The sequence below is a fragment of the Rhea americana genome, unplaced genomic scaffold (genome assembly GCF_003343005.1).
Source record: "Rhea americana isolate MKP2758 unplaced genomic scaffold, rheAme1 scaffold_35, whole genome shotgun sequence".
NCBI classification, from domain to species: domain Eukaryota; kingdom Metazoa; phylum Chordata; class Aves; order Rheiformes; family Rheidae; genus Rhea; species Rhea americana.
In genome coordinates, this window is record NW_028186479.1 from 5,913,858 (window position 1) to 5,941,734 (window position 27,877).

Genomic DNA, 27,877 nt, shown 5'->3' on the forward strand with positions numbered 1-27,877 from the left:
AAAAAACTTCTCAAAACTCTTTTTTTCCCCTTGGCATAAAAAGTTTTGGGTATTCTGCCTATTTTGTATGCCATCCACACTGACAATATGTTTGTGCTAATCATACATGGAGAAGACATGAATATGGTAAGCTTCACAATGTTTTTGTCAAGTTAGTATTACCTTTGTTTTACAAAAGGACAGCTTGAAGACAAGAGCTTGGTTTTTGTTTTTTGGGGTTTTTTTTAGATTTTGTAATATTCTATTTCTTTGAGTTAATGATTTAGGAGATTTCATGCTGTCTGCACAGGGGACATCAGAGGAGAATTGGCTCCAGAGCCTACAACCAAGAGGAAAGAATATATGTCTGTGTCTAATTTTTTGAGGATTTTTTTTTGATTGGGCTGTATTCATCTTGCCCCACAAACTGTTCGGGCTGGAGAGAAGGATTGCCACTAACATGAAAGACTGCTTTGAAAGGCTCCCCCTGACATCTTACTTGCACTGTACAAACTTTTAAAGGTTGTCAGTCTCCTGTAGTTCACAATATATATGCAGGAAAGCCAGAAAACAAGTGTTGTATTTGGTTGTTTTACCCATTGTCGCTCTTTAGTATTGCAAGCAGATCCTGAGGGGGTGCTTCAGGCTTGGGATGTACTTTGCAGAGAATGCAAAGCGTACCTGCCTTTTGCCATTGCAGTTGTAAAGTTTGCAAGGTCTCATTAGCTCTAACACTAACCTACCATGAGAGCGGCCTTCTTGGTGTGCAGATGACGAGCATCTTTTGACGATTGTGTGGTTTTGTAGTACGAGAGAGATGCTGGAGTTGATATGTGAGTCACATGGTGTGATACCTGTGGTATGTGCTTAAGAAAAGAAGCCACGAGCGGCGTTACCTATTACAGCACTGATCAGTTTTCACAGTTTATTCTGTGGTGAGGAATGTATTGTACCCAAAGCCTGCTCAGTACATGAGCAGGTATGCAGCATGCTTTACCAGGGTATTTTAGTGTAAACATGCCAGAACCACTATACTGGGATTGAGCAAAGGTTCGACTAACACCCTGTCCTGTCCTTGACAGCAGCCTGTGGCATATGTGCTGATAATTTGCCAGTGTGTTCTCCCACCTTCCAAGGATCTGCAGTTCATGGACTTTCTGGGCTACTGATTTTGGTCCTGCAAAATTCTTGGCTGTACTAGACTGGCAGGCCACCTTGACTTCATGTGGACCTGATCTTTTTATGGACAGTGTCCAGCTAAATGTGGCCTGATGCCATTTGGAGACTTGAGGTAGTCTCCAAACGACTGTACAATTGTTTGTATTGTATTGTACAAACAATAAGCCACTGTCATTCCAATAATGTTTCTCTATGCAAGAAAGTCAGTATATGGGGTGGAATTTGCTTTGGGGTTGTACCTGGGAAAGACAAAAAGGATCCAAGATTGTGCTTGTTGGATGCAATGCATTTTTGATGMACCCAAATAAATAAGTTACCAGTTATTTTTTAATTGGGATTTTGCTGAAAACAAACCAAACTGTTCTTTTTTGACAGTGATTTGAACTAGCTGATGCAGCATTGAAAGGGAAGGAGTGGCCAAGAGCTGTAAGAAAAGGAAGGTTGGCCACTTCAGATTGACAGCAAGAAGGCTTGCCATAGGCATCCTCTGTTGACAGTTTCTTATGGCCTTACTGCATCTGAATGCCTGGGTGAGGTTGTGGCACTGGCCTTACCTTATTCTGAGRGTGAGTCCTAGCCAGACTGGAAATGGGACTGGTACTCAAAAGTGGTGAATTTCTTCAGTGACATTGTTTTCTGTCTGTCCATTTTTACTGCCTGTTCTCCTGTTTTATTTTTTGCTTGTTTTCTTCATTTAACTGTGCTGCTGTCATTTTTTCCTTGAGATGTTGTGAAATGATTACTGTAGCAAATTTTGAGAGACTGCCTTTATTAGTACAAGTCAGTTCAGAATCAAATAAAACTCATCTTGGTCATGAGCTACACAGGTGTGTGAGAAGGTAAGCTGTATGCGGTGCCGGCATTACCCTGAYTGACACTAAAGAAGCTCTTTCCTTCGGGTTAGGAGTAAGCAACAATCTCTGAGTGCTCTCAGTTCTGTGATGTGAGTTTGGAGCAACCTGTTTGAAATTGTAATGTGAGAAGATGAGATAATCTTTTTCTGTTGTGGTTGTATCACACTASTTCAAGGCTGGTGGATTCATTCTTCTTTGTTATGTTCTTAAGCTGCTTTTATTTCTAATGTGTTCACATTTGCAGATTGTATCCTAAAGCAAAGGCTGGGGTACTGTTTAGCACTGTGTCAAAGCCCCTGGAGTAAACYAATACCTTGTGTTTCAATTTCAACATATTGTAGAAATAACATGCCTGGAATAAGTGCTGCAGCAATGGAATCAAGATCATAGACAGTAGAAGTGTTTAAAAAAAAAAAAAAAAACTCCACTACCATTGTGTGAGGAGCAAGGAGCAAAGAGTTTGTTCACAGTTTGGTACTGCTGTTGGTTGCCTGTCTACACTCTATGCTGCGGTTGCTTTGGTTTGGGTTCTTTTTTCCCTAATGACTCATGACATTCTGTCCTGACCTAATTACAACTCACTTGGGCAGGCGGGTTGTTGGCATAGCCCAAAAAGACAAACTACATAGCAATACGCTGCGTATGGTCTGAGGCATTTGCTGCCCTGGGCAGAACCAGCTGAGGAGAATAGTGGGGATGGGAACACCTCTCAGCACCCTCCCCCAGCAAAACCCGCCTCTTGGCTATGTGCTGAGATAGCAGATTTACTTGCCACACAGACACAAAGGTAAAGTACATTCCTTCCTAGTTTTGTTTTTAAGGCTGTTGCACCATTTCATTATGGGAGAAACAAGAGTGGTTGTGCAGTAAAAGGAGGATTGCCTAAGCAGCTGTTTTCTAAGGGAAAAAGAGTGACATTGGCACAATGGTGACAATAGGGTCAGATGCCACTGAGTGGGGGAGATCTGGTAGGAAGGCCTGAGTGTTGGTAGGGAGAAAAGGAACTTACAAACTGACAGTGGTTACTGCTAAAATGATTTGAACAGGTCAAAATCAGTATTTCAAAACTGCAGTGCAAAGGACTTCCAGCCTGTGGGCTGGGCACAAGGTAACTTCATCCTAGAYGACCTGCAGCCACATGAAGCCCTCCCTCTGCTCTTGTCCAACATCCCTCCTCCTTTCCTTTCCCCATTCCAGTCTCCACCTGTGCTCTGTTTCTCTCTGCAACAAACTTTTGCATGCTTTCTACCTCACTGTGCTCTGCTCCCTGTCCACCTTTTTGCCTTCTACTGGCAAGTGGAAAGGCTCAGAGTGGAAAATGATGGGGGATACACGGAAGGAGAACAGTGTGAGGATCTATGACTTTGTGGCATTGGGAACCGGTGTGCCAGGGGGGTGCCAGGAAGAAAGAATGGAATACTTTTATGCTCCAAAGACTGTGTGGGAAGTAGAGTGAGAGAATTCAAGTTTTGGGAAATACTGCTGAATGTGGAGAACCAAGTTTTGGTGTATCTCTTGTGCTGAAATCTAGTCATCTGGCAACATTGGCTCTATTTTCTGAGGTGAGATATACAGCTGTGTAATGGTGATTGAGTCCAAAGACCTGATATTTGATGAGGGAAAGCAGATGAATATGCTGTTTTATTACAGAAATATTAGACCACCACTAAAGAAGTAGAAGGGGTGTGGAGGTGTTCTCCCAGCATGGAAAAATACAAAAAGGAAAAAAAAGCAAACATGAAGCCCAGATGAAAATTTGTACATTTTTAATCCAAAAATTCTCATCAAATAAATGAGCTGAACTAAAATCTATAATGTCTTTGAAAACAAAACTGATAAATGCTTTTGTTAACAAACACCTATCATGGAAAACCAGCAGGCCAAAGGTTTGATTAAGTGTCTCCAACCTCTCTGGAGTCATAAGGTCCAAGTTAGCTTTATGCCATGAAGAAAGGAATTTTATGATGGTGTTGTCTATACTTGCTGAAGAACTTCTTCACAGTTAACTCAGTTAGCAGGTTTGTCTTAGGATCAGTTCTGGATCCAAGGAAAGGTAGGAAACACTGAAGTATTATGTTCAAGATACGTTGCCCTAAATCAGATCACATGTCTTTATTAATAGCGCTAGCTACCTCAGTATTAAAAGAAGAAAAAAAAAGAAGCTGCAAATAGTTGCCAGATCCTCTAAGCAGTTTTATAGCGGATACATGCTTGTTGCATCTGCATTATTTGAGGCAGTGAAAGTTTTAGAGCCTTCATCTTCTGTGGTTTGCCCTTGTCTAACTTGCCATTTGATGCATCTTAACTTCCTAATAATTTTCTGGAAATTCTTCCTGAATTTCACCCCAATGAAGAAATACAGAACAGGGTTGAGGCAGCCATGGAAATAAGCAAAAGCTTCTGTTATGATGATTGCATATTCAAAGTTGCGGTTCAAGTTAAAGCTCCAATCTATGATCTTTGTCAGTCTCAAAAAAGTATAGGGTGACTGAGTAAGAATAAATATGGCAACTACGGAAAATATTTTTTTCAGAGATTTGTACTTTTTAAAATTTCTGGCATGCAGTAATGTTTTAATGATTAGTGAGTAGCAGATGGTCATGGTTAGCATAGGGATAAAATAGCCAAGGGCCACTTGGATTACTTCAAGAACAAATTCTGTGCGATGGTTTGGGTAGTTTTCCTGACATATTGCCTTATCAATACGAAATGCCTCACTAAAAATAAACTGTGGTGTGGCAAAGGCTAGTGAAATCACCCAGTTCGAGACACAGATTAATTTGCCACATGTTGTTCGTTTGGTTTGACACTTGTGTGCTTTGGTGGCAAAAGTAATAGCAAAAAGCCGATCAAAGGTTATACAGGTTAGAGTTAACATTGACGTGTACAAATTCAGAGTATACAAGCCCCGGATAATACGACATGCCACAGTGCCAAAAGTCCACTCCTGAGCAGCAGAATATGCCCAGAACGGCAGGGTCCAAAGAAAGACCCAGTCAGCTATAGCCAAGTTCAGCAAAAATACATCTGTCAGTGTCTTCAGTTTCTCATAGAATACTAATATGACAAAAACCAAAGTATTTCCTGCTAGCCCAAAGATAAAAACGCATGAATACATACAGGGCAGAAAGATTCTTGTAAATGTGTAAAAATTGTCACTTCCAGTTTCATTGGGATCAATTGCTGAGAAGTTATAAAAGTTATCAGCATCTGTAGTTGTCATGTTGCCTTCTTTTTAAAGGCAGTCTGTAAAGAGACACATTAATTTTTTTTTTTACTTGGCAAATAATTAAATCCTAATGCATCCAGGAAATAGACAAAATCCTAAGTGTCAGCAAATAAGAGATAAACAGATAAACAAAAATAAACGTATATTTACTGGAAGACAAGCGTCTTGACAACGAAGACCCAAACACAACAGCTGTGGGATTTAAACACGTCATTTGTTCACAGATTTACACTGATGGGGACTCAAACACATAAACAAATTACAATTTGTTTACAATTTGTAAACAAATTACAATTTACACAATTACAAAGAGGCTTTTGAAAACATAAAATATGTGTTTGGACCTACAGATTTTGGAGAAACGCATTGTGCAAAATTCAGCTTTGTGGCTCAGATTTCAAACACCCTAAGCATCTGTGTTGTTTGTGTTGTGCTTGGGTAAGACCTACCTCTAAAAGTGGGGTTTGAATCTTAGTGAGTGTGCCTTCTGGGGGGTTGTGGTTCACCCTGAGCTTGTTCTGTAGATGTTAGCTGCATCATCAGATGGTGGCACTTCTTCTTGTCCCCTTTTCAAGTGACTTACTGGAAACATGGAGGATTTTCATGAATGTGTCTCCCCTATTTGTTTTTAAGTAGTCTGTTTCAAACGTTTGTATTGTTATCATAGAAGTGGCCACTTCTGTGTGAGATCCTCTCCATCAATCACACCCTGTCTCTAGAGCTGATGCAACGTGTCTGTGAACTCTCCAAGGCAAAAGACCCTGTTTGCTGTTGTTGTCAGTACCTATGAGTAACAGACAGAGCAGTAACTAGATTTGCGGATAAAGGGCCTGACTAAATATTGCTGTTGTTATTCATAGGATTACATTACCATTTTTGATTCTGTTTGTATTACCTGAATGCCAGGCAAATTTTCATTGTGAATATTTTTTTGTACCAGAAGTGCATTGTTCATCATTTGTTTTTCGAAAAGAAGTTTAGTCATATGCTTGTAAGGCAGAAACTGTATAAAAATCAGAATATCAGACTACAGTGAAACAGCACAGATTGTAGGCCGCTTTTAAGTGGGAGAGTGCCAGCATGGGTACGTGCACGAGAGTCAGGCGCTCGCTGGGACGATTCCTTGTTACTTTAAACTCTCTTCTAATTTGATACGTCTGTGGCTGCCTTTGAAAGTGCATTCTGTGGTGTAGCCTGGCTAGTTCAGCAGAACAATTTGCAAGATAGTTTAATGAGGTATTAAAATATGTAGCCTAACATCAGATGCCTTCTCTCTTGAACCACAAAGAACATGTTTCTGTGAGACTAATCCAGCTACAAGATAYTGCTCAGCATAGGATTAGCAGAATTCTGCCCTGAATCATTTGATCCCTTGGATGGGCTGAAAGGCCTCTCCTGTATGAGCTGTAATGTACAGCAGAGTGAAYGTTACCAGAAAAGTAGTTTCAGCTATGGGGCCAAGAAACAAAGTCAATTAAGTCTATGAGTCACCAGAGGGGTGCTATAAAACTGTGTATCCTGTTGAAAAGTTCTTGGCTTTTTGTAAAATCTTTTATTTTTCAGTTCAGATAACAGCCAAGCGCAGGATCGAGATAACCAGCAAAAGAAAGATAGGCTTAACAAGCTGAAGACAACATATGATGAGACACATGGAAGAGCTTTATTCACTTTACCTACTCTTTGCAACAGCAGTCAACTGATGTTTCTTRCCTGCTTCTTTCTTGCGAAGGAAGATGCTTTTCTCTGAGCTGCAACAAAGTGATTCACCATGTACTCAGTTAAATAGTTTGACACCCTAACACCACCTTAGTAACCCTACCAAAGTAATACAGTTATTTCTCATATCTAAGCTTCCTGGAAATTAGCCTTTAGGAGAGTCTTTCTGACACCTCTAAAAGAAGTCTATTTAACACCTACTTTCAATGTATAATTTTTTTCCCCATAGTAAGATGTAGCATTCACTGTCTGGACAGTCCAAGATGCTTAAAACCTAACAAACTTCTTTTCATGTTACATTCATTTTCTGTGTAGGAATTTTCACATTCAGGCAATAATACCTAATATGGTTTTGGTGAAAGCAGATGAGAGGTTTACTACTGTTTTAATGTGGAGGCCAGGCTAAGATAATTTTTGAACTGCAGATGTGAAGGATTTTTGTTTTTGTGTAAATGGGGGGCAGTGGCTTTCGATACTCTGGTTTCCCCCACATGCTGCCTTTATAGTGACGTGAGCAGATCTCAATATTGATGGAGAACAGATACTGTGGAAGAGATCTTTCTCAGTTAAAAATTTTTTTAACATGCCATGCTCTTTACATTTTTCAGTTGGGCTCTTAAACTCAGGATGTATGAATCATGTTTTAGCAGAGAGGCTGGGGGACTGATGCCATCGACCAGATACCAAAGGATTAAGGGGAGTCCTTGAAAGTGAATTTTCGCCTGATATTTTAAAAACCTGTTACTTTTCATTCCATGAAAAGGCCTTAAAGCCGTTGGTGTTCTTTCAGTTCCTTGTTGCTCCTGTCTGGATGTAAGCATTTAAGTTCCTTGTCCTTCAGGAAAAATCATGTTTTGTGTTTGATGATGTCTCAAATGCCTGACTGACTATGCCCTCTGCAAAAAAAAAAAAAATTATAAGCCCTATTTGCATAAAAATAGGTTAACATTGCAGTTGAGGTGAAGCCAAAGTAGAAATTTCTAAGCCAAATCTCTTTTTTTTGCTAGAGAGCAGTAAGGAACTGAGAAAGAGTTGCTAAAGCTGAAAACCATTTTTTAATCTCAACTGTTGTGTTTCCTTTTGGCTGAAGTTACAGTTCTGAGTTGTTCAATAAAACTCTCCTAAAGGCCAATTCTTTGTTATGAGACTGAGCTATTTCTAGATCAGTTCACCACCTCTGCCAAGTAAAATGTGCTGCCAGTATGTATAAGCTGATATCGAAATGAAAAATGGAGGAGCAGAGCCTTACCTTGTGCAGACGAGCCTGTCCAGTCCAATAAAACACAGACCAGTGAGCTTTTTTTTCTTTTTTCAATGGATGGTAACTTGTAAGAGAAAGAAAGACTAATAATGTATGGGTTTTTTTTTTGAGTGATTTATTCATGATGCATTGTTATTTTCATAGCTGATATTTTTTTCTAGGCAGAAACTCTTAAAGTAGTACTGCCTGTTACTTACACACCTAGGTTAGAATCCATATTATATGTTGTCTCAAACTTGGGAGTTGCTATGCCTTGTGGAGACGTTCTGCTTTTTCTGCTCTTTCTACCTGAAGTGAAATAGTGGAGAAAGCATCATATTAGATAGATAGGAAGGGGGGAAGAATATTCCATCKTCGTGAGGATAATGAGCAGGATGAGTTTATTTGCCAGAAAATGTTGTTGCGGTCTGTTTGGACAGAATTGCAAGAGWAGCAAATGGAGTTTGTTTAGGTTCTAAAAAGATCTGAAATTTTGATTGAGATTTACTTTGGATAAAAACAACTTCTTGAATAGAAAAGTGAATTGAAGAGAGGCATATAATGTCCATTGTGTTAATACAGAATTTGTTCTGAGGTCTGTTTCTGTTATAGTGGACTTTCAAATTAAAGAAATGGAAATACAAACAAGTAATGGAGAGTCAGAACATGCTACTCTGATTATCCCTGGCAATAGATGGCTCTACTCCAGTCACCAGAAGGAGGCTGCTTATCATTTCCACCGCTCTGGGCATTTAAAGTACCTGGAACTGGGTAAACCAGGAGCGTGTAGGTTCACTGTTAAAGGGGCATTTTGCCATTTGGTCTCAGTTATCTAATTTCTGCTGTGCTGGTCAGCTATCTTGCTGTGCCTGAAAAGCAGGGTGTAAAGAACAATAGTGATCTTGCCAATTTATCTTTTTTTTTCACAGAATAGCCAATATAGACAACTCTTTTTTTAATAAATCAAACGTAATTTTAGCATATAATAATAATAAACAAAATGATTTGCCATAACTATAAACAGAAAATAGTTAAATAATGCTTGTCAGCATCATGTGATGTGCCTTGCTTAAAATCATCCATTTTCACTACAATAGGTTTGGAAGATTTTAATCAGAAAAAGGGAATTTGACATATTTATATATTATATATTTGTTGGAAGCAAGGTTTTCAAGTAAATACTAGTTGGAAAAGCACATTCTTGAGCATAAACAGAAAGGAGGAGATAATTAACCGCTGAGTTTCAGATGTCCCCCAAAATTCTCTAAAAGGACTTTAACAAATGTACACCAAAGAACTCCTGCAATACCAGAACATTCAAAAAGACTTAATAACAAACCTAATGCAAACACAGCATCTTCACTAGTTTGAACAAAAAATATACCTTTTCTGTTAAAYTTTGCACCTCAGGATGGAGGATATCTATGACACTAACAAAATCTTTCAGGCTTGAGTATTTTTAAATCTTAAATCTTTTTTTTTTAATCCTCTGTCTATTCACCTAAAATCAAGAAAAGAGTCACTTACTAGACGATGTCACATCTTGGGGGATTGCAGCCGTCTATCTTTCAGAGGAAATCTGAAAGCAGCAGTTTGCTTCATTTATCTGTGCTGAAGCCTGTGCTGTTTCGTCATGACTTTTGTAGTTGTTGATCAAAACAATGATGTGAAATTACTCCTCTGTTTTGATACACGTTCTTGAGTGGTACTGTTACAGCAACAACAGTACAAAGAAGCAGTTTGCTCAAGATCTGGTGGAAAATATTTGTGTTTCATTTACACATGTCCATTTTACTGAAATGACAAGAAACAAATTGATTTAGTTTTGAAACATTATTTACAGAATTTAGAATTAACCACTTACCTTTTCTTAACCACTTGTGCGTGTTATGTGGCACCTATTGGAGAATACTGTTTTCTTCTTTTTTTTCCCCTAGTTCTTATGTTTCTTCTGGTGGAAAAATACTTCAGTGACAGTTTTCTCTCAGGTTTTATTTTTGTCCATCTGAGAGGAGCAGAACATAGACCTAGAAATATATTGTGCTGGTGGCTGTCCCCAAATGAGTTTTTGATTAGTCCTAGTTAAAGATAGTGTATGTGCTAGATTTTATTTCAGAGATGACAAAAGAAGCTGGGAAGGCCTCCATACATTTAAGAAGTTTCCTAGATTTGTTTATCAGGAGTGCCAGCTCCCCGAGTGAGCCTCACTGCTCATGATACCCTTGGGAAACTTCTCTTTGGGAGCAGTGGTTGGGGAAGAAAGTTGTAGCCTTTCTAACGTACRAATTTGGAAAGAGAGGATGACAGTGCTTAGAGCAGCTAGCCCGTATAGTTAGATCTTTGCAGAGGCTGATGATACAGTTGCTGAAGTGCTTCTGGGACTCAATCCTGTAGAGCCATATGCTTGCAGATACACTTCTGAGGACTTGAATTTGATACCTGCAGATGTGTATAGAAAACAAACAACAACTCTGACCCTTCCGGATCATCACCTGAAAGAGAGTCCTCTGTTTTCACAAGACATGTGTGACCCCATAATGCTATTTAAAATCATGTTTAGTTCCCCCTTGCTTTTCATAACAGGTGGTAGCAATTCCTCTGCCTTGAAGAAAAAACCTGCAGCAGGGGTCTAATTATACACACAGTGTCCCTGTCAAAAAGGGGAACAAGAGGCTGTAATACCCACCTGGGATTTATCAGTTGTTTTCAGATGCAGGACAGGGTCTGAGTGCAATAAAGCAGTGGCTAAACTATGTGGTAACATTTGTACCCCTGTAATGGCGTGACTGTCCCAGTCTGCCTTGAGAAAACAAGTTTCCCACCATGTTGTGGAGGGCCAGCATCAGCCCTTTCTGCTAACCAGGCCCATTGAAATGCCTTCAAAACAAAAAGTATTCAGGGTCCCTTTTGAAATGTCTTAAGTGGGCACTTAGGGAGACATGATTTGAGCTTGTCCATCAACTTAGTTCACAGTAACCTTGTTGAACCTGATGGTTCCAGAACAAGCAGGGATGTCCCCTTCTCAGAATGTGTGTGGAGATGGCCTTCCCTGGAGAGCAGGGCTCCGCTTGCCCTAAGCCATAYGTGAGGCGTCCTGGGATCTATCATATCTTTCCGTGTAACAGCTAATAAATCCGTTACTGAAGAAGAAAGCATAATACCCAACTTTTTAGCATGTATTGCGAATCCAAAGAAACTCAAGAGATGCTGTATTTCAGCTGGGTRGCCTCACTATAATTTGACTTGTTTCCCCCTTTGTTTCATAAGCTGTGTTTCCATAAAATATTTTTGATGGGCTGCTCTAAGACACCCCTCTCCAGGTAAAAGGCATGAAATAGGTAAGAGCTGCTGCCATGTGCGTCTGTATGTTTGCAGTGCTGTGAGACCACGTAACCTTCATAGGTTTGCCTATGGGATACCCTAGCATGACTGAATTATCACTGTAACACAGGAATTTCAGTAGAGCTAGTGTTGAGTTGCAGGAGGTGATCTCAGGGAGAGGACAGTAGAAGTGGCTGCTGCAGAGGGATTGATTGTTGTGAGTAGCGTTGAGTTGTGCCATCATGAAGTCCTCGCGCAGTAAGTGCCCTGTGCCCGTGTCCAGGGATGGAGCAGCTTCCRCAGAGGTCCCAGCTGGGCAGCAGCTCTGCCACCAGGGCCTGGGGGCAGCAGGGTAAACTGGGGCAGCAGGCCCTRGCAGCCATCTCTCCTATATCTCTCCCATATTTCTGTCTCAGTGGCACCGTCATGTTCTCCAGAGAACTGGGTGAGGAGAAAATTCAAAAGTATCACAGAGAGATCAGCTCGTTTTTAGGAGGAAATACCTCTCAACTGAAGTCAGCTGGAATTACACATAGGGCTGGCTGTGACCTGCATGACTGTGCAATATTTAGGATCTTTTGGGGCAGAGGCTTGCTGGTATGTCGAGTGCTGATTCTGATGGTTGTCTGTTTGCTGCCTCCTACTGGGGAAGGGAACTGGAAGCACCCTTATAGAAAACCCCAAGTTGCTTATTTTGAAACCTATTATCTGAACCTGTTATCTTGAGAGTGCTATATCTGACTGACAGTTGAAAGCTCTSTTCATTTCAGGGCCTTTCTAAAATCTCTTCCTTAATCGCAATACCTACTAAAGAAATCTAAAAAAATTTTGCATGGTCGGACTTGTTGCTCRGAGATCCTCAATCATGATTGTTTCCTAAGGTTCTCTGTATGCACCAGCAGCCCGTGGTCTTACAGATAGATTGCAAGCAATTTTAAGGCAGAGGACAGCCTTTTGGTTTGTCCATACATGATGTAGTACAGTTAAATCCTACAATTTTACTGAGAAATAGCTGGGATTTCCTARTACCAATATGAGGATCACCCACAACACATACTAGAGGCTTTTTCTCCCATCACTTCTTTTTCATTGATGTTTTCCATCCCCGCACACATCAGGTCATGTCTGAAACCCTTCCATCTCCCTCCCACCCATACATACAAGACGCTTGTAACCTATTACAAACTCAGTGAGCTCTGTATCCCCCCCTGCTCCATCCTAAATCCTACTTCTCTTTCTGCCCATTCCAAGGGCTGTTTCCTGATTCTCTGCTGTTGTCTTTCCATTTTCTCTTTGTAGAGTGGAAAGGAGGAGGGTAACTGTTTTTGGTAACTGGGCTGGATCTCTGACCTGTTAGGTAACAGGAGAGCCTAAGGTAACGTTAATGCATTCCAGCATAACTGCTTTGACTGTTTCTTGGCATTAGAGACATTTACAGAAGTTCCTGCTGGGCTAAGCAGCTGTAAGGGGCTCTGTATTGCTTCCAGTCTCCATTCCAAGTTTCCAGCTTTCACAAAATTTCAGTRTGGTTCTGACCATGACTGAAGTTCTGTTCAAAAATGATTTTGCTACTAGCAGCCAGACAGCTTAYGAGCTTTCAGTGCTCAGCCTTTTGAAGCCAGATCTCAGACACTGAGCTGYGGCAGCCTGAGCTCAGGTGCTTGTGGAAAAAAAAAGTGCAGGGAGCAAAGTTGAACCAGCTTTTTTCAGGTATGAATTCTGAAAAGGACTTCTTATTTCTAACCCCAAAAGCCTCTCCTGCTGTTCATCATAATATTTTTAGTATCATTTGTAAGAAATGCTTTCCAAGTATCCAAATATAAGGACAGCCAGGCTGGGCCAGGCTATCCAACTGAGGGACAGTGACTGACAGCAGGTGTTTGAAGAAGAGTGTAAGAGCAGGACAAGCATGAAATGATAGTTCAGAATGCTCTTCCAGCTTCCAACAGTCTGTCTCAAGGACTTTATGAACCAGAAGTGTTCTCTTCTTGTCATAGTGTCTTTTCCAGTTCTTCCTGCTTATGGCACACTCATGGTCTCTTCATTTCACTTAAACAAAATAGAGAGAGAAGAGAAACAGTCTGAATGTTATTAGCCSTATGTGAGGTGTATATAATGGTGCATATGTATTGGCTAGGACCATGCAAGCCATAAGAGCCTTCTSAGTGCTGCACAGACTGCCACCTAGYGTGAACAGATCGTACAAGAAAAAATTCTCCTGTCRGCTGGACTCAAGAAGTCCAGTTAAATCACCATGCTATTTCCTGTGCTTTTTACATGTGCTTCCAGACATCAGTTTAGACCATCTGGGTAAATGGAATATCATGAAGAGAAGGAGGATTTGTTCAGTTATTGTAATACATTTGGCTTTAAGAGACAAAATAGGGACTTACCATTTCCTTAGCCTAGAGCAAGTAGGTGCATTGAATTTGCTGRTTAGGGCAGCAAGTGGCAAACTAAAGGGGGACTCCAGTATAAGAATGTGTTAGGCTGCAGCAGGAAGAGTCAAAAAAAAAAAAAAAAAAAAAAAAAAAAAAAAAAAAAAAAAAAAAAAAAAAAAAAAAGACTTGTGATGAAGCAGAGCATGGACTATGTGTTGGTCCTGGAGTTTAATTTACATTTCAGGATCCCCAAAGAAAGGTGAAATTAATGGATTAATTATGGAACTCATAGCACTGCATAATAAATCATGGAGTTTGTCTCTTCTCCACAGTCTTGTAGGTCTCTTAATCTGTATGAATTCAAGGCTGTGAAATTAAGCTGTATACCTACGTGATGGGAAGGGAGAGTTTCTATCGCACTTCACACTGACTGTGCAAATAAACATATGCAGGTTTATAAGCTATATTTTATTAGCTTTCTTATCTTATAAAGGTAGATAATTAATARTTAAATGATTTGTATCAGTTTCTAAATATTTGTGTAAATGTTCTGTTAATCAACCCTTATGTACAAAGAGTTACTATGTCATTTCAGCATTTCACTGGGCCAGGAATGTTTGGTTATGCCTCAGGTTTGRGCTCTCAGTCATGGATCTGTGCCTTACTTCATAGAATCACAGAATCAGTAAGGTTGGAAGGGACCTCYGGAGATCATCTAGTCCAACCCCYSTGCTCAAGCAGGGTCACCTASAGCATGTTAGACAGGGTTGCATCCAGGTGAGTTTTGAATATCTCCAGAGAGGGAGACTGCACAGCCTCTCTGGGCAACCTGTGCCAGTGCTCCATCACTCACAGTGAAGACATTCCTCCTCATATTCAGGTGGAACTTCCTGTGGTTCAGTTTTTGCCCATTGCTTCTTGTCCTTTCACATGAGACAACTGAAAAGAGTTTAGCCCCATCCCTTTGACACCCTCCCTTCAGGTACTTGTACACATTGATAAGATCCCCCCTCAGTCTTCTCTTCCCCAGGCTGAAGAGGCCCAGCTCTCGCAGCCATTCCTCAGAGGGCAGGTGCTCCAGCCCTCTGATCATCTTTGTAGCCCTACGCTGGACTCTCTCCAGTAGCTCTATGTCTCTTGTCCTGGGGAGCCCAGAACTGGACACAGTCCTTGAGATGAGGCCTCCCCAGGGCTGAGTAGAGGGGCAGGATCACCTCCCTCCACCTGCTGGCAACACTCTTCCTAATGCACCCCAGGAGACCATTGGCCTTTTTGGTCACAGGGGCACATTGCTGGGTCATGGTCAATCTGTCATCCACCAGCACTCCCAGCTCCTTCTCTGCAGAGCTGCTTTCGAGCAAGTCAGCCCCCAGCTTGTGCTGGTGCCTAGGGTTATTTTTCCCTAGGTGCAGGACTCTACACTTGTCCTTGTTGAACCTTATGAGGTTCCTCTCCACTCAGCTCTCCAGCCTGTCCAGGTCTCTCTGAAAGGTAGCACAGCCCTCAGGTGTATCAGCCAGTCCTCTCAGCTTGGTATCACTGGCAAACTTGCTGAGGATGCACTCTGTCCCCTCATCCAGGTCATTGATGAAGAAGTTGAACAAGATGGGACCCAGTACTGATCCCTGGGGGACTCCACTAGCCACAGGCCTCCAACCAGACTCCATGCCACTGATGACGACCMTCTGAACTCTGCCATTCAGCCAGTTCTCAATCCACCTCACAGACTACTCATCTARCCCACACTTCCTGAGCTTATCTAGGAGGATGTTATGAGAGACAGTGTCAAAAGCCTTGCTGAAGTCAAGGTACACAACGTCCACTGCTCTGCCCTCATCTACCCAGCCAGACATTCCATCAGAGAAGGAATAACCCTAGATTGGTTAAGCAGGATTTCCCCTTGGTGAATCCATGCTGGCTACTCCTGATCACCTTTTCCTCCATATGTCTGGAGATATGTTATTGTAATACGTGTGTCTGGAGATATATTTTCCTCCATATGTCTGGAGATGACATCCAGGATGAGCTGTTCCATCACCTTCCCAGGGATGGAGGTGAGGCTGACTGGCCTATAGTTGTCTGGCTCCTCCTTCCTGCCCTTTTTGAAGACTGGAGTGACATTGGCTTTCTTCCAGTCCTCAGGCACCTCTCCAGTTCTCCAGGACCTTTCAAAGATGATGGAGAGCGGCCTGGCAACAACATCTGCCACCTTCCTCAGTTCCCGTGGGTGCATCCCATCCGGGCCCATGAATTTGTGGATGTCAAGTTTGCCCAGAAGATCTCTAATCCTATCCTCCTCAACCAAAGTTCTCCAGACTTTCTCCCTTACATCCAGGCTGCAGGATTCATGAGGGCTGCCCTTAGCAGTGAAGACCTAAGCAAAGAAGGCATTTAGTAATTCTGCCTTCTCTGTATCCCTTGTCACCAGGGCCCCTGCTCCATTCAGTAGTGGGCCCACATTTTCCCTAGTCCTCCTCTTGCTGCTGATGTATTTGAAGAAGCCCTTCCTGTGGTCCTTAATGTCCTTTGCCAGACYCARTTCCAGCTGGKCCTTAGCCTTCCTCRCWGCATCTCTACATACTCTGRCTGCATTCCTATAATTCTCCCAAGTAGCCTGTCCCCTCTTCCACATTCTGTGTACTTTCTTCTTCTGTCCGAGTTTTGCCAAGAGCTCCTTGCTCACCCATGCAGTCTCTTGCCCCCTTTGCTGCAYTTCTTACTCAYAGGGAAGGCACTGCTCTTGAGCCTGCAGGAAGTAATGCTTGAATATTAASTAGCTATCTTGGCCCCCTCCCTTCCTTGTAGGGCCTTAACCCATGAGATTCCTCCAAGTAGGTCTCTGAAGAGGCCAAAGTCTGTTCTCCTGAAGTCCAGGGTTGCAATCCTGCTTGTTGCCTTACTTCTTTCAAGCAAGATCCTGAACTCCACYATCTCATGGTCACTGCAGCCAAGGCTGCCYTCAACCTTCACATCTCCAGCCAGTCCTCCTTTGTTGGTTARGATAAGGTCCAGCAGGACACCCTTCCTCGTAGGCTCCTCCACAACCTATGAGAAGAAGTTATCATCAATGCATTGCAGGAGMCTCCTGGACTGTTTGTGCCTAGCTATGTTGTCCTTACAGCAGATATCGGGGTGGTYGAAGTCYCCCAKGARAACCAGGGCCTGTGATCATGAGGCTACTTCCARCTGTCTGTAGAAGTCCTCATCGACTTCCTCTTCCTGGTCAGGTGGCCTGTAGTAGACACCCACAACAGTGTCCCCCATCTTGATCTTTACCCATAAGCTCTCGATTGCCTCCTCCTCCACCCCTAGGCAGAGCTCGATGCATTCCAGTTGCTCTCTCACATRAAGAGCAACTCCACCACCTCGCCTTCCTGGCCTTTCTCTCCTAAAAAGCACATACCCATCCATGGCAGCATTCCATGCCATGGAATTCTGCCATTCATGCAAGCTATCCCACCATGTCTCCGTGACAGCAATGAGATCATGGCCCTGTGACCGCACACAGATCTCCAGCTCCTCCTGTTTGTTCCCCATGCTGYGTGCATTGGTGTACACGCATTTCAGAGAGGTAGTCATGCCTGCAGGTTTCCCAGGAGAGGTGTAAGGGAGCCCCATAGCCATGTCCCGCATGCACTTGTTGGAGACCTCCCCCAACCCGAGTTGTGTTTTACTGACTACCCTCTCTCTATAACTCTCCCYTTCCCCCTTCCTACCTAGTAGCTCACAGCTGTCTCCTTAGGGTATTAACGATAGTGGCATGACTTTGCAGAAGTCAAAAGTTGTCCAAAAAGCTATAGGAATAAGAGAACATGAAATCCACAGATAATAGTGCTTTATAGGTTCGGGATGCATGCATAGACAGTGGGTGTTTGTGGTTTAATTTGTGGTCAGGACAGTAAATTCTGGTTTCAACCAAAACTGTTACCCCACAAACTTGCACATGGCAGTGTGTGCTGACACAGCATGTCAGACTCTACTAATGATGAGCAGAAGTGGCTGTTACCTGGATGTGTTTTCTCATGCTCTTCTACTCAGTAGTGCTGCTTGTAGAGCAAGATCTTTTAGAATTTAAAAGAAATGATAAACTTTGCATTGTTTTTGAGAGCTGGCTCAACAGAATGCTTAAGACCTATACCCTTGCTACATGGTTACACCTGATGGTTCAAAAGCAGGCGTAAGTGATAATACGTTTTTTTAGATTCCACTGGCTTTTGGAAGGAACTAAGTGATTGGTTCCCTGTGTATAAGAATCTTTGATTTTTTCTGGGAAAATGACAGCCTAATTGTCTCAGTTAGCAAACATGTTGAGATGCAGAGCAACTAAGTAAATACCACTTAGAGATGCACTACGTTACTTGGAAACTTTCAGCATTTGTTCACTAACCCTCAAACTCATTTCTCCTCTGTGCAACCTACCTCTCTGTGCACCAGCACTGTGATTCGTAGTTGATGCTACTGCACTGAACCCCTAGAATTTTCACCCCTTTCAAGGCAGGGAGTAAATAGGAGGTTCTTCYATTTACTTCTTTCAGTCTCCTAGACACATGATGGCGGGGAGGAGGCATGTGTTTTTTTCATCCTGTAACGGTTTCTGTAGTGTACTCTTATTTGAATTATCCAGTATTTCTCATATAACAGAAGATACATGATAGGGATTCTGCAGCCATAGTATGCATTTTGAGTACCACTGTCAGAATAAAGAACCAGACAATACATTTGTAAAACATCTCATGGATCAAATCCAGGACCAGTGTCACATCCCTATGTGGATTTTTTATTAGAGAGGATCCATCTCTAATTCATTTCCATTTCTGCCTATCAGGGAAGCTTTAAAACCTGGAAGCATCTGAATAGGGAATTCATTTCAAGACTATTGAAGARATGTCCTGGATGTATGCATTCCCCTTTGCTCATTAAACCAGAATAGGAACTGTTTTATATATTTGCACAGCAGGTAGCAGAMTGGAGCTGCAGTTTTGTCTGGGGCACTTTTGTCACTAAAACACACAAAATAAAAATTCCAGAATTTGGCATCATAGCTATCAAAACATTTCTAGTTTGGGAAGACATCAGCAAGCAGACAATGTTTGATCACKTACTACCCAGAGAATAACAGCTTTCCTTTTATCTTGTCCTAGAAACAGCACATGTAATTCTTCAACCTTTGATGAATCAGAAGAGTGGCAAGTTGCTCAAGATGCTGAGATATGCTTGTTGAAGTCAGGAGAAATCATGTAAGCAGAACAGTTTCATCACTACCAGACTGAAAGAATAAAGGCTGAACTCAGATATCAGCTATGTGAGCATAAGTCTTGCAGACTCCCACAGGAGCTGATTGCTTGTGTCTAAAGGCAGAATTTGGTCTGAGGAGCAGCAGARAGCATAGCTCAGCTAAGCAGAACAGCAGCAATGAGCCAAGTCYTTTCTCTTCCCTTCTGCAAAACTGTCATGCAAGTGGGTAAAAAAGGAGAAATTAGGATCCTTGATCCAAAAAAAAGAAAGAGCAGAGATTTTGGATCAGAAAAACTTCCTTTCTGTTGTTACTGCAGGAGGTGCCATGAACAGGAAGGGGCTTAGGAAGAGGACCGTGGACTTCTAGTAATCTCTGGAAGCATCTGCAAGGGGAARTCAGGGAGTATGGTGCTAGTTGTCCCTCTGTGCTGGGGCGGGAATTCATGGCCTGTTATTTATTGGTAGGCCTCACAGCAGCTGTCCTGCCAACTCTGGTTGATGTGTGCATCAGCATAAAATGTTCAGCTGAGCCTCTGCACAATGTCTGTGAACTGTGTGCACACAACTTTCCGCATATATACTGCTCAGAAATTAATAGTTGTGTGCAATGGCAAAACAGCATATCACTTGCACAGCCAAAGGGAGAATCTAACACACCAAAACCCCCATGACTTGGAGAAACTCTCCTTTGTCCCTCAGGGCTAGCTTTGAATTTTTTGCTTAATCGTGGGAAGGTTTCAGATTTTTGACTACAAGGAGATAATTGATCATTGTTTCGATTTTGTTGCTGCTGTTCAGAGAATCAGGCAAATGAAGCAGTAACTAGAGTCACAGCTGGGCAGTAGGGCAAGAACAGGAATGATCATTAGTTTACTAAAGCCAAAGGTCACCTGAGACATGGTGGTAGTCACCTAAGAAGAAAAACTAATGAGATAAGTAAAACTTCCTATAAAGTTTCCTCTTTGGCTGGAGTAAAATAGCTATAATAGATCAACTTTAATCCCTTATAATAGATCAACTTTAATCCCTAAGCACTGCACAGTAATGGGGGAAAGTGAATTCTTCCTTACTCTAGAACAGGAAATCATCATGGTAGTTGTGCATTATCTTCTGGCAAATGTGTTGATTTTTGATAGCTGCTGACAAACATATCACAGTACTGTGATTTACAGTGGGCTATTGCTTGGGAAACRATTTATCTAGTCTAAAGAGTGATATATCAGTTTTACTTAGGGTACTGTAGGTGAGATCCTCTGCTCTTAGAAATTGCATGTTTCCCCTGGAGAAGATGATTCTCCTGTTTAAGCAGCTCACTGCATATCATCCAAATGTGGTAGGCTAATAAAATGCTGTGGCACTCAGGAATGTCTGGACACTGAGAACTTCCTTTCTGTTTAGAGGTACTTTGAGTCAGCTTTTATGCAGCTTGTTTGGCTAAAGCGATCTGATCTTTAGCATTAAGTGCTCCAGAAAATCTAGAGAGAAGTGCTATTCACATTCAATCCGTCTATCGCCCGTGCCCCCCTGCTGCACAGTATCTAGAAAAGTAAGGTGACAACAGTTTGTGTTTAAAAGGAACAATAGAGGGCAGCAGACTCTTTTGTCATGGTAACTCTTAATTAAAAAGCTTAATTCATTTTATTAAGCAAAAAAAGCTTAATAAAAGCTTAATTCAGCTTTTTATGGTCAAAATGGAATAAATAAGTGCATAAAGTCCCCATTTGCCAGAGCAGAGAAATGCTTGTTATCAGTCATCTTTTCTGTGGTTCTTGCTTTTATCCAAGGCTCACTTTTGCTGCATCTYGTAGCCCTGCCCCAACATCACTGTGGAGTCTGCCTGACATAATAAAAAAATAGAAAGCAATGTTTATTGTTTCTGCCTGAATAATTAGGTTGGATCTCTTCAAGTGATTGTATTTTTTCCTTCACAGGATAAAATTACCCCTTACAGTTGAAGACATCGTAAATTTTGGAGAAGGCAACAGAGAGCTGTTCATTAAATCCAGCACTTACAGTATCATTCCCATCACCGTGACAGAGACAGGCCTAACAATTAGCTGGATATTTTCATCAGACCCTAAAAGCATATCCTTCAGCGTTGTTTACCAAGAATCAGAAGAAGCGCCACTGGATCAGTGCAAAGTAAGGCCTTTATTTCCCAGCGGATATTTTCTTTCATTACTACCTCAAGAACTCTAGCACAGCACAATCAGTACAATSAGCTAGCTCGTGGAATTGGTCAGAATAGTTGGTAGGTCTTCACAACAATTCCAGTTACTGTTGCGTCTTAGGAAGTTGTTTCTCCAATTAAGTTACAGTTCTCCTGAAGGCAGAGATACATTTAATTATTTAATGTTGCCTGGGAAAGTTGAGTTGAAAAGCATTGTAGCTTCTATTGTTCATATTTGAAATTCACTCACTTCTTGTTAAGCAAAAATAAATGCCTCAACCTGCAAAAATCTTTTCCCCGTCCTCAATATTACTTATTTTGCAGCTTGCTTAAGGCTGATCTTATCAGGCTTTTAAGCAGAGACCACAAGAAAATAGATGAATTGATTGGGTTACCTGTGTTTTTTACAGTTAAGTACATACTTAAGTGCTTTGATGAAGTACCTGCATCTTGCAAAATCACCCTGCCAGTGCCCAGGGCACCATTTTTTTTATATGCATTGCCTGTATTTCATGAGGATTGTGCCTCAAGTGAATTTGCATTACTCGGCTCATTGCAGAGTTTTAGTGAAAACAAGGCATCTGTTGGTTGGATCAACTATCTTAGGAAATGCTCTAAGGCTGTGATTTCACTGGGGGAAGAGGAGAAAGATCATTTATACAATATGAGTTAATTCACTGCAGTATGCCTAACTCATAAAAATCTCTGTTTTCTTCATGTGAAGGCCTAATGGAAACTAAATAATGATTCTGTCTTGATGTGTTTATTTGATACAGCTTTGGGTTGTATAGAATTGACTTTGATCTGTGTCAGCTGTTGTGCTGAGGTGAAAACCACCTGAGTTTTGTGCCCAACAGCAAGTTATAGCAAGTTAGTCAGCCTATGTTACACCTAGTTTTGCTACAAATTTAGACAAACAGTAAAGATTTGTTGAGGGAGGTTTTATTTTATTTATTTATTCATTTAAAATAGTACAGGGTATATAAAAGGATGTTGTAAAAGATATACTTAGCTAGAATTTACTCTTGAATATACTTGTATAGCTCTAATGTAGTACTGCTGATGTTAGTAAATTTGTATTGATAAACTACATAAAAAAGGTCAGGATTTGATTCTCTCTCAAAAGCTGAGATTTATAGCCATAGATTAATGTTAGAAAAGGGTTATCAAAAGAAAATAGATGTCACATTATGAGACTTTCGATTGAGTGGATTTTTAATGCTAATCAGTAAAAATAAATAGAGTTTTGAAGGCATTAACGCACTTTGGGGACTTCAAGATGTCTGAGGTTTAAATACTTTTTTGAAGGCAAATGTGAACTTATAGAGCAAACAATAAGTTTCATTTTGATTTGTATTTAATTTTAGGTTCTTATTCCTATGACCCGCTGCAACTCACATAAGGAAAATATCAGAGGACAGGTGAAAGTCAGAAATTCTGGTATCTACATGCTGATCTTTGACAACACATTTTCTAGGTAGGTCCTAGCTGAGTGTAAAAGGTGAAATAAGCTTTATTTTACAGAATGTGGAATGGATGAGATATACTGTTGTTTTTACTGGTATGACTTACTTCCATTTGGAAGTAAGTACCAGCAATTGGTTCCAGCTTGCCTGAAGACCTTCAGCTCTTGTTTTCTTCAGTCCCTGCCCCCACCATAGCGTAATTCCACTTTTCAGTCTTAACCTTTGAGGAGGTAAACAGAAGTAAGCAAGTAATTTTTGACTTTTTTCAAGTCATATTAGTCAAGACTGTCATTTTATAAGCAACAGACCTGATAATCTTCCTGCAGACAAAAACTTCTTTTCAGACACAAGTGGGGTTTTTGCCTGAGTGTAAAGTGAAAGATTGGATATACTGGTAGACTTTCTGACTAGCTGACCTCAGCTAACATGATCATCTCATCCTGTTTTTTTTTCCCTCAACAGATTTATCTCAAAAAGAGTATTTTATCACTTGACTGTCGAGCGACCTGTCATCTATGATGGAAGTGATTTTCCATAGCCTTGAAAATACTGTGTTATTTTTAATTACACTTTTAAGAAATGCTATTATTTATGTATATGAAAGTAATATGGCTACCAATGTGTTTGAGGATTTGGAAACTATGCAATAGTTATAACAAGCTTAGAGAACATGTGCACACTAGGAAGAGGAAGCTGTTTTAGGAACACTAATGATTCTGTACTGTGTACAGATTGCTCAAAAGCCATGTTGCTTGATTTAACAGGTCAAGTAATGTTCCAATTAAATTTTTCTTCAGTGGGGAGAAAAATAAAGGAAGGGCTCTCTAAATGGAATCTCAAATTCTATACTCAAAGCTGAAAGACTTTTCTTCCCCCMAAAAAATTTCAAAAGGAAACTTGAAGAAAAATGCTTGTTTTTGTTGACCTCTTCAGTGGAGAGTAAGCATACCCATTTCTCTTCTGCTCTACTGGTTGTAGTGTCAGAATAGCTATGCAATACATCAGTCTTTGCAGGCATATGTTGTAATCCATCTAGAATTTTTTTTGTCTTTTTCAAGTTTTATAAACAGCAAATATAGAGTTTTTTTACATTTTGGGCTAAGATTTCCTAAGTCGTAAGTAGCTTTTAAAAATACTGTGGTATTACCTACCCATTACAAAACAATCAAAGATAGAGCACCAACTCCTTCCACTTCTGCTCACCATACTCTGCAATTTGATCCATTGAAATCAGCACTTAGGGTGAGTATCAGTGGCAGAATCAGGAGTATAATCTGCAGAATAAGTACCACTCACTGTGTGATATTAGGAAGAAGAGCGTTTCTCTTTCTGCTTTAGCACCTTAGTCATCAGCATTCACAGGAAAGCAGCCTGTAAGGAGGCCTTCCTCTAGACCAAGTGGAAGGTAGCAAGAGTGTTTGAAACAGTCTCAAAAAGTCCATCTAAAATTGAATGCATATCCAGCCYTGGTAAGCTCTCCATCCTATGTCAGTGTATTTTGCCCGTTTCCTAACCCTTGTTTTCATCTCTGCCTCTGAGTATTTGCTGGGCCATAGCAAACTGCTAACTTCCCATCTCAAATCTAGGGACAGAGCTGCCTATAAACATACTGCATGTTGAGGGAAGGAAGAATGAATTTTCATTTATATAAAATATCCATGCAAACTGTCTGCTTTCTATACAGAATTTCAACTTTTTGTCAAAATATCTGAAAGTATATTTTCCGTTTAAAATATTTTGGCAGGAGAAAAGTGGTGTCTCCCAACCAGCCTTCATCATAATTTTAGACATGTCTTATTTTTTCCATGTTGTTGTCTTCCCAAGGAAACTTCAGGCTCTGGGAGTTTTTTTATTGCAGCAATTGGTAGAAGACCAGCTCCAGAAAGAAAGCTCCAGACCAGAAAGCCTGTAGACTCTTGGTGGCAACTATTGCTCATACACAAGGGTCATGGTGGGACACAGAAAATAAAACGGGAGGGAGATGAAGAATAGCAAGTACAAGCTGAAGTAAATGATCAAGGGATAAGGAAAGAAAGCGCAGAGACATGCATGTAAAAKCAAGGGCAGGGAATGGAGGGATCAGCTCAGCTAGGGGAGGAAGTTTGGAGGATCCAGCTGACATTTATGTACTGCTGGTCCAATTCACTACCCATAGGAGATCTCATTGTACAGCAAGAGCCTGGTTGTTTAAAAGGTAATARTCACAAGACAAGTGTTTGATCTTTAAATATAAGCAGCTGGGATAGAAGGAGATTTCTGCTAATAGGAGAGAGAAGGAGGTAGTGACTAGCAGATAAATTTAAATGYTAGTAGTCACTCATGCCAGTTGCTATCACGATATAAATATACTGATCTTGAAAAAGATGGGGGAAGAATGACTCCCCTTCCTGGGCTGTGCAGATTTTGGGTTGCATGTATAGGCTTTCTAATAGAACAAATTGCACTCGGGGTGGCACCAAGCTGAAACTGGGAAGCTTCTCCAGCTGGGATGTCTGGCCCGRCAGTAACTTTCCCTTCCCTTTAGATGTTCTTTACAATATTTAAGTGGTGCTGTGTAGCATCTGCCAAGCAGAGGTGTGCTCTCAAAAGGAAAGGCACAAGCTGCTTTWCTTCTACTCCTGTGGGGTCAGGATGCAACACAGTTAAACCCTTGCATACCTGGCCGTATGCATTAAAATGCGATGGACAAGAGACTGAGGTGGGCAATAAACAATGCACTGATCAGTTCATGAATTAYGGTATATTTCAGTGTTGAAGCTATATTTTGTATTTAATTAGGTAATAAGAAATTTATTGCTTAAAAATTGAATACTGTGTACCATATGCTGTGCAATTTCACAGAACTGTAACTGAAATTTGTTGCAGTTTTCATTAAGCTTTTAGGTGTGTTTTTTTTTTTGTTTGTTTTTTTTTTTTTGTTTTTTGAAAGCATTTTGCTGTTGTTAGAATACTAATTTCACTAGGATATCTTTCTTAAAATGCCAAATGTAAGTTAAAGGGACACTGTCAAATAGGTCAAAATATGACATCAGCTCAGAAGTGTTTGAACTATCTCTACTCAAGTGTTTGACAGAGTTGCCTCTGGATTTCCTCTCTGCATCCTAGCTCTTAACATTTTTTTGCATCCTGTGGCAAATATTTTTAAGCTACCATTTATGCAATTCTTAAAGTAATTGGCCCTGTCCTGTTCAGTAAGGGGGAAGGGAATAAAAACACTGAGTTCTTTTTATTTAGCCTTTGAGTCTTTAGAGCACCTTTTCTTCAGACTTTTTCTGCCCTGTGAGAATAGTTTTATAATTTCTTTGCGTTCTGAAAGAGCAAGATGAGTGAGAGCCAAAACCTGCAGCTTATAAATGAAAAGGAAATATTTGCCTCCAGCTAACAAGGGGAGTATTTAAGAGGGAGAAAAAGTTTAAAAAGAGGAAATATTTAAAATGGTAAAGCACACCAAGTGAACAAGAGCGCAGGTGTTTAAAGGAACTATTTAAGGAGAACAGGAATCCCATTGTGTAACCTAGAAGAGGGGCATTCTTCCGTCTCGGAGGCTGGGCCAAGAAGATGGTGAAGAACTTGCTGTTGTCCCAGACCGTTTATTAAGGGAGTCGCAGGAGCCCGACACAGGACTTACCGCAAGGACGGGTTCCTACAAGAACTGATCTCGTTCAAGCACCTTACAGCCCAGCTCAGGAGAACTTGTGCGCGTGGGGTTTTCCAGTGACACTGATGCGTCTGTTTACCTGCGGATGCTCAGGTGCTCTGATCTGGGCCCTTTAGGAACTGACCATCCCTGGCAATGCAAATAAGAAAGAAGAAATACTTAAAATTGATCATAACATTAATTTAAGGGGATGTTAAATTTATGTGGCAAAGAGTATATGTTGTGGACAGCATGAGCAACTGGGTGTTCTTTCTGGGAGCTAGACAAGTGGAGAGTAATAATTTGTTTTCCAGAGGTTTATGCAAAGGAAAGAGCATAGTTGCTTTAAGAAAATGACAGTGTTCCTTTAAATTTCTATGAACATTACTCCACATTGGTTTAGGAAAAATCACTGACATATATTGCACAAGAGTTTACTGCATTACAAAGTAGCAAAGCTGCAAATGCCTGACTTTGCTCCTTTTTAAAAAAATTTAAATTGCACTGTAGTTTTAATAATGCTTATCAYAATATATTGTAACTTGTTTTGAAACATCTCTTGCTCTTACTTGCCAAAATACTTCACAGCCTGTTCACATCAAATTTCACGTTCCAGAAGGGGGAAAAAAGATTTATGTATACCAACGTTTGTACAGTTACAGGGACGTAGATGACTGTGTACTGGGATGTTTTCTGATTTTTTTTCCCCCTTTTTTAACCTCAGGAATTAAATAAATAAAAATCTATATCATTAAGAGCGTATGTCACTTTTCTACCTTGTAGAGTTTGCCTTAAACTCAAATCAGATGATTGTGTGATCTACTTCTGAGCAGGAAAAAATCCTARAAAATAAGGATTGTTCCTCTAGTTTGCCTTGCTGGTGGAGTTACGAAGGGCACATCCACACGGTGCAGCACAGCAGCAGCGGAGATCCTTAATGGGGGSGTGGGTGAGCTGGTCCCCGAGCTAGAGGCAGCGTCGCCGTGGGCTCGTGGCCCGCAGAGGCTGGGAACAGGCTGGCGCCCAGAGGCAGCGCAGCGCCGCGGCCCCAGCTAGCGCCTCCCCGTCACGGTCGCGTCCGCCAGCGCCTTCACCAGCCGTCGCTCCCCGCCTGGGACAAAAACAAAGCGCCCCAACGGGCAGGGATTACGCTCTTCCAAGCAGCGTTGCCCTTTGGCCGAAGCGGATAACCGCATCCGGCCGCCTTTTCTCAAAGCTCATCCTCCGAAGAAGCGTACGGCCAGCTCTCCCTCCGCACCAGCACTGAAAGCCTGCTTAAATGGGGCGGCCGGGAATTCAGACCCTGATCTGATTTTTTTCTCCCAAGCCTTTCCCTCATTTCCTTATAGAGCAGGGTCTCTTCCGTGTCCTGACAGAGCCCGTATGTCCCGTCCGTGCTGAGCGGCTGTGGGAGAGGGGGAAGCGCTGTGCGAGTCGGAGACGCTCTTCCCAGGTCACGTCTTGCTGAGG

The 27,877-nt window shown here is 41.3% G+C and overlaps 2 protein-coding genes across 5 annotated transcripts in view; one reads left to right on the forward strand and one right to left on the reverse strand.

Annotated features, from left to right (window-relative positions):
• FYCO1 (FYVE and coiled-coil domain autophagy adaptor 1) overlaps positions 1-27,162 on the forward strand; it is a 55,541-nt gene extending 28,379 nt beyond the window's left edge. For 2 of the 3 annotated variants that reach the window (XM_085311876.1, XM_085311878.1), the window contains exons 15-18: positions 19,041-19,136; positions 21,066-21,276; positions 22,672-22,781; positions 23,233-27,162. In XM_085311876.1, coding sequence (XP_085168002.1) covers positions 19,041-19,136; positions 21,066-21,276; positions 22,672-22,781; positions 23,233-23,308 — 493 coding nt within the window. In that variant the 3' untranslated portion in view covers positions 23,309-27,162. The remainder of the gene's footprint in view (positions 1-19,040; positions 19,137-21,065; positions 21,277-22,671; positions 22,782-23,232) is intronic. The other variant, XM_085311877.1, reaches the window with a different exon arrangement.
• Positions 3,815-9,760, reverse strand: CXCR6 (C-X-C motif chemokine receptor 6). Of its 2 annotated transcripts, none has more exons than XM_085311879.1 (5): positions 9,725-9,760; positions 8,420-8,506; positions 8,207-8,282; positions 6,919-6,989; positions 3,815-5,258 (listed from the first exon to the last, which is right to left on the reverse strand). In XM_085311879.1, exon 5 carries the CDS (start codon positions 5,233-5,235, stop codon positions 4,207-4,209), a length of 1,029 nt encoding a protein of 342 aa, XP_085168005.1. In that variant the 5' UTR covers positions 5,236-5,258; positions 6,919-6,989; positions 8,207-8,282; positions 8,420-8,506; positions 9,725-9,760; the 3' UTR covers positions 3,815-4,206. The 2 variants fall into 2 exon arrangements, with proteins under 2 accessions (XP_085168005.1, XP_085168006.1); XM_085311880.1 differs by having other exon boundaries at positions 6,915-6,989.
• Positions 27,163-27,877: the final 715 nt, after the last annotated feature.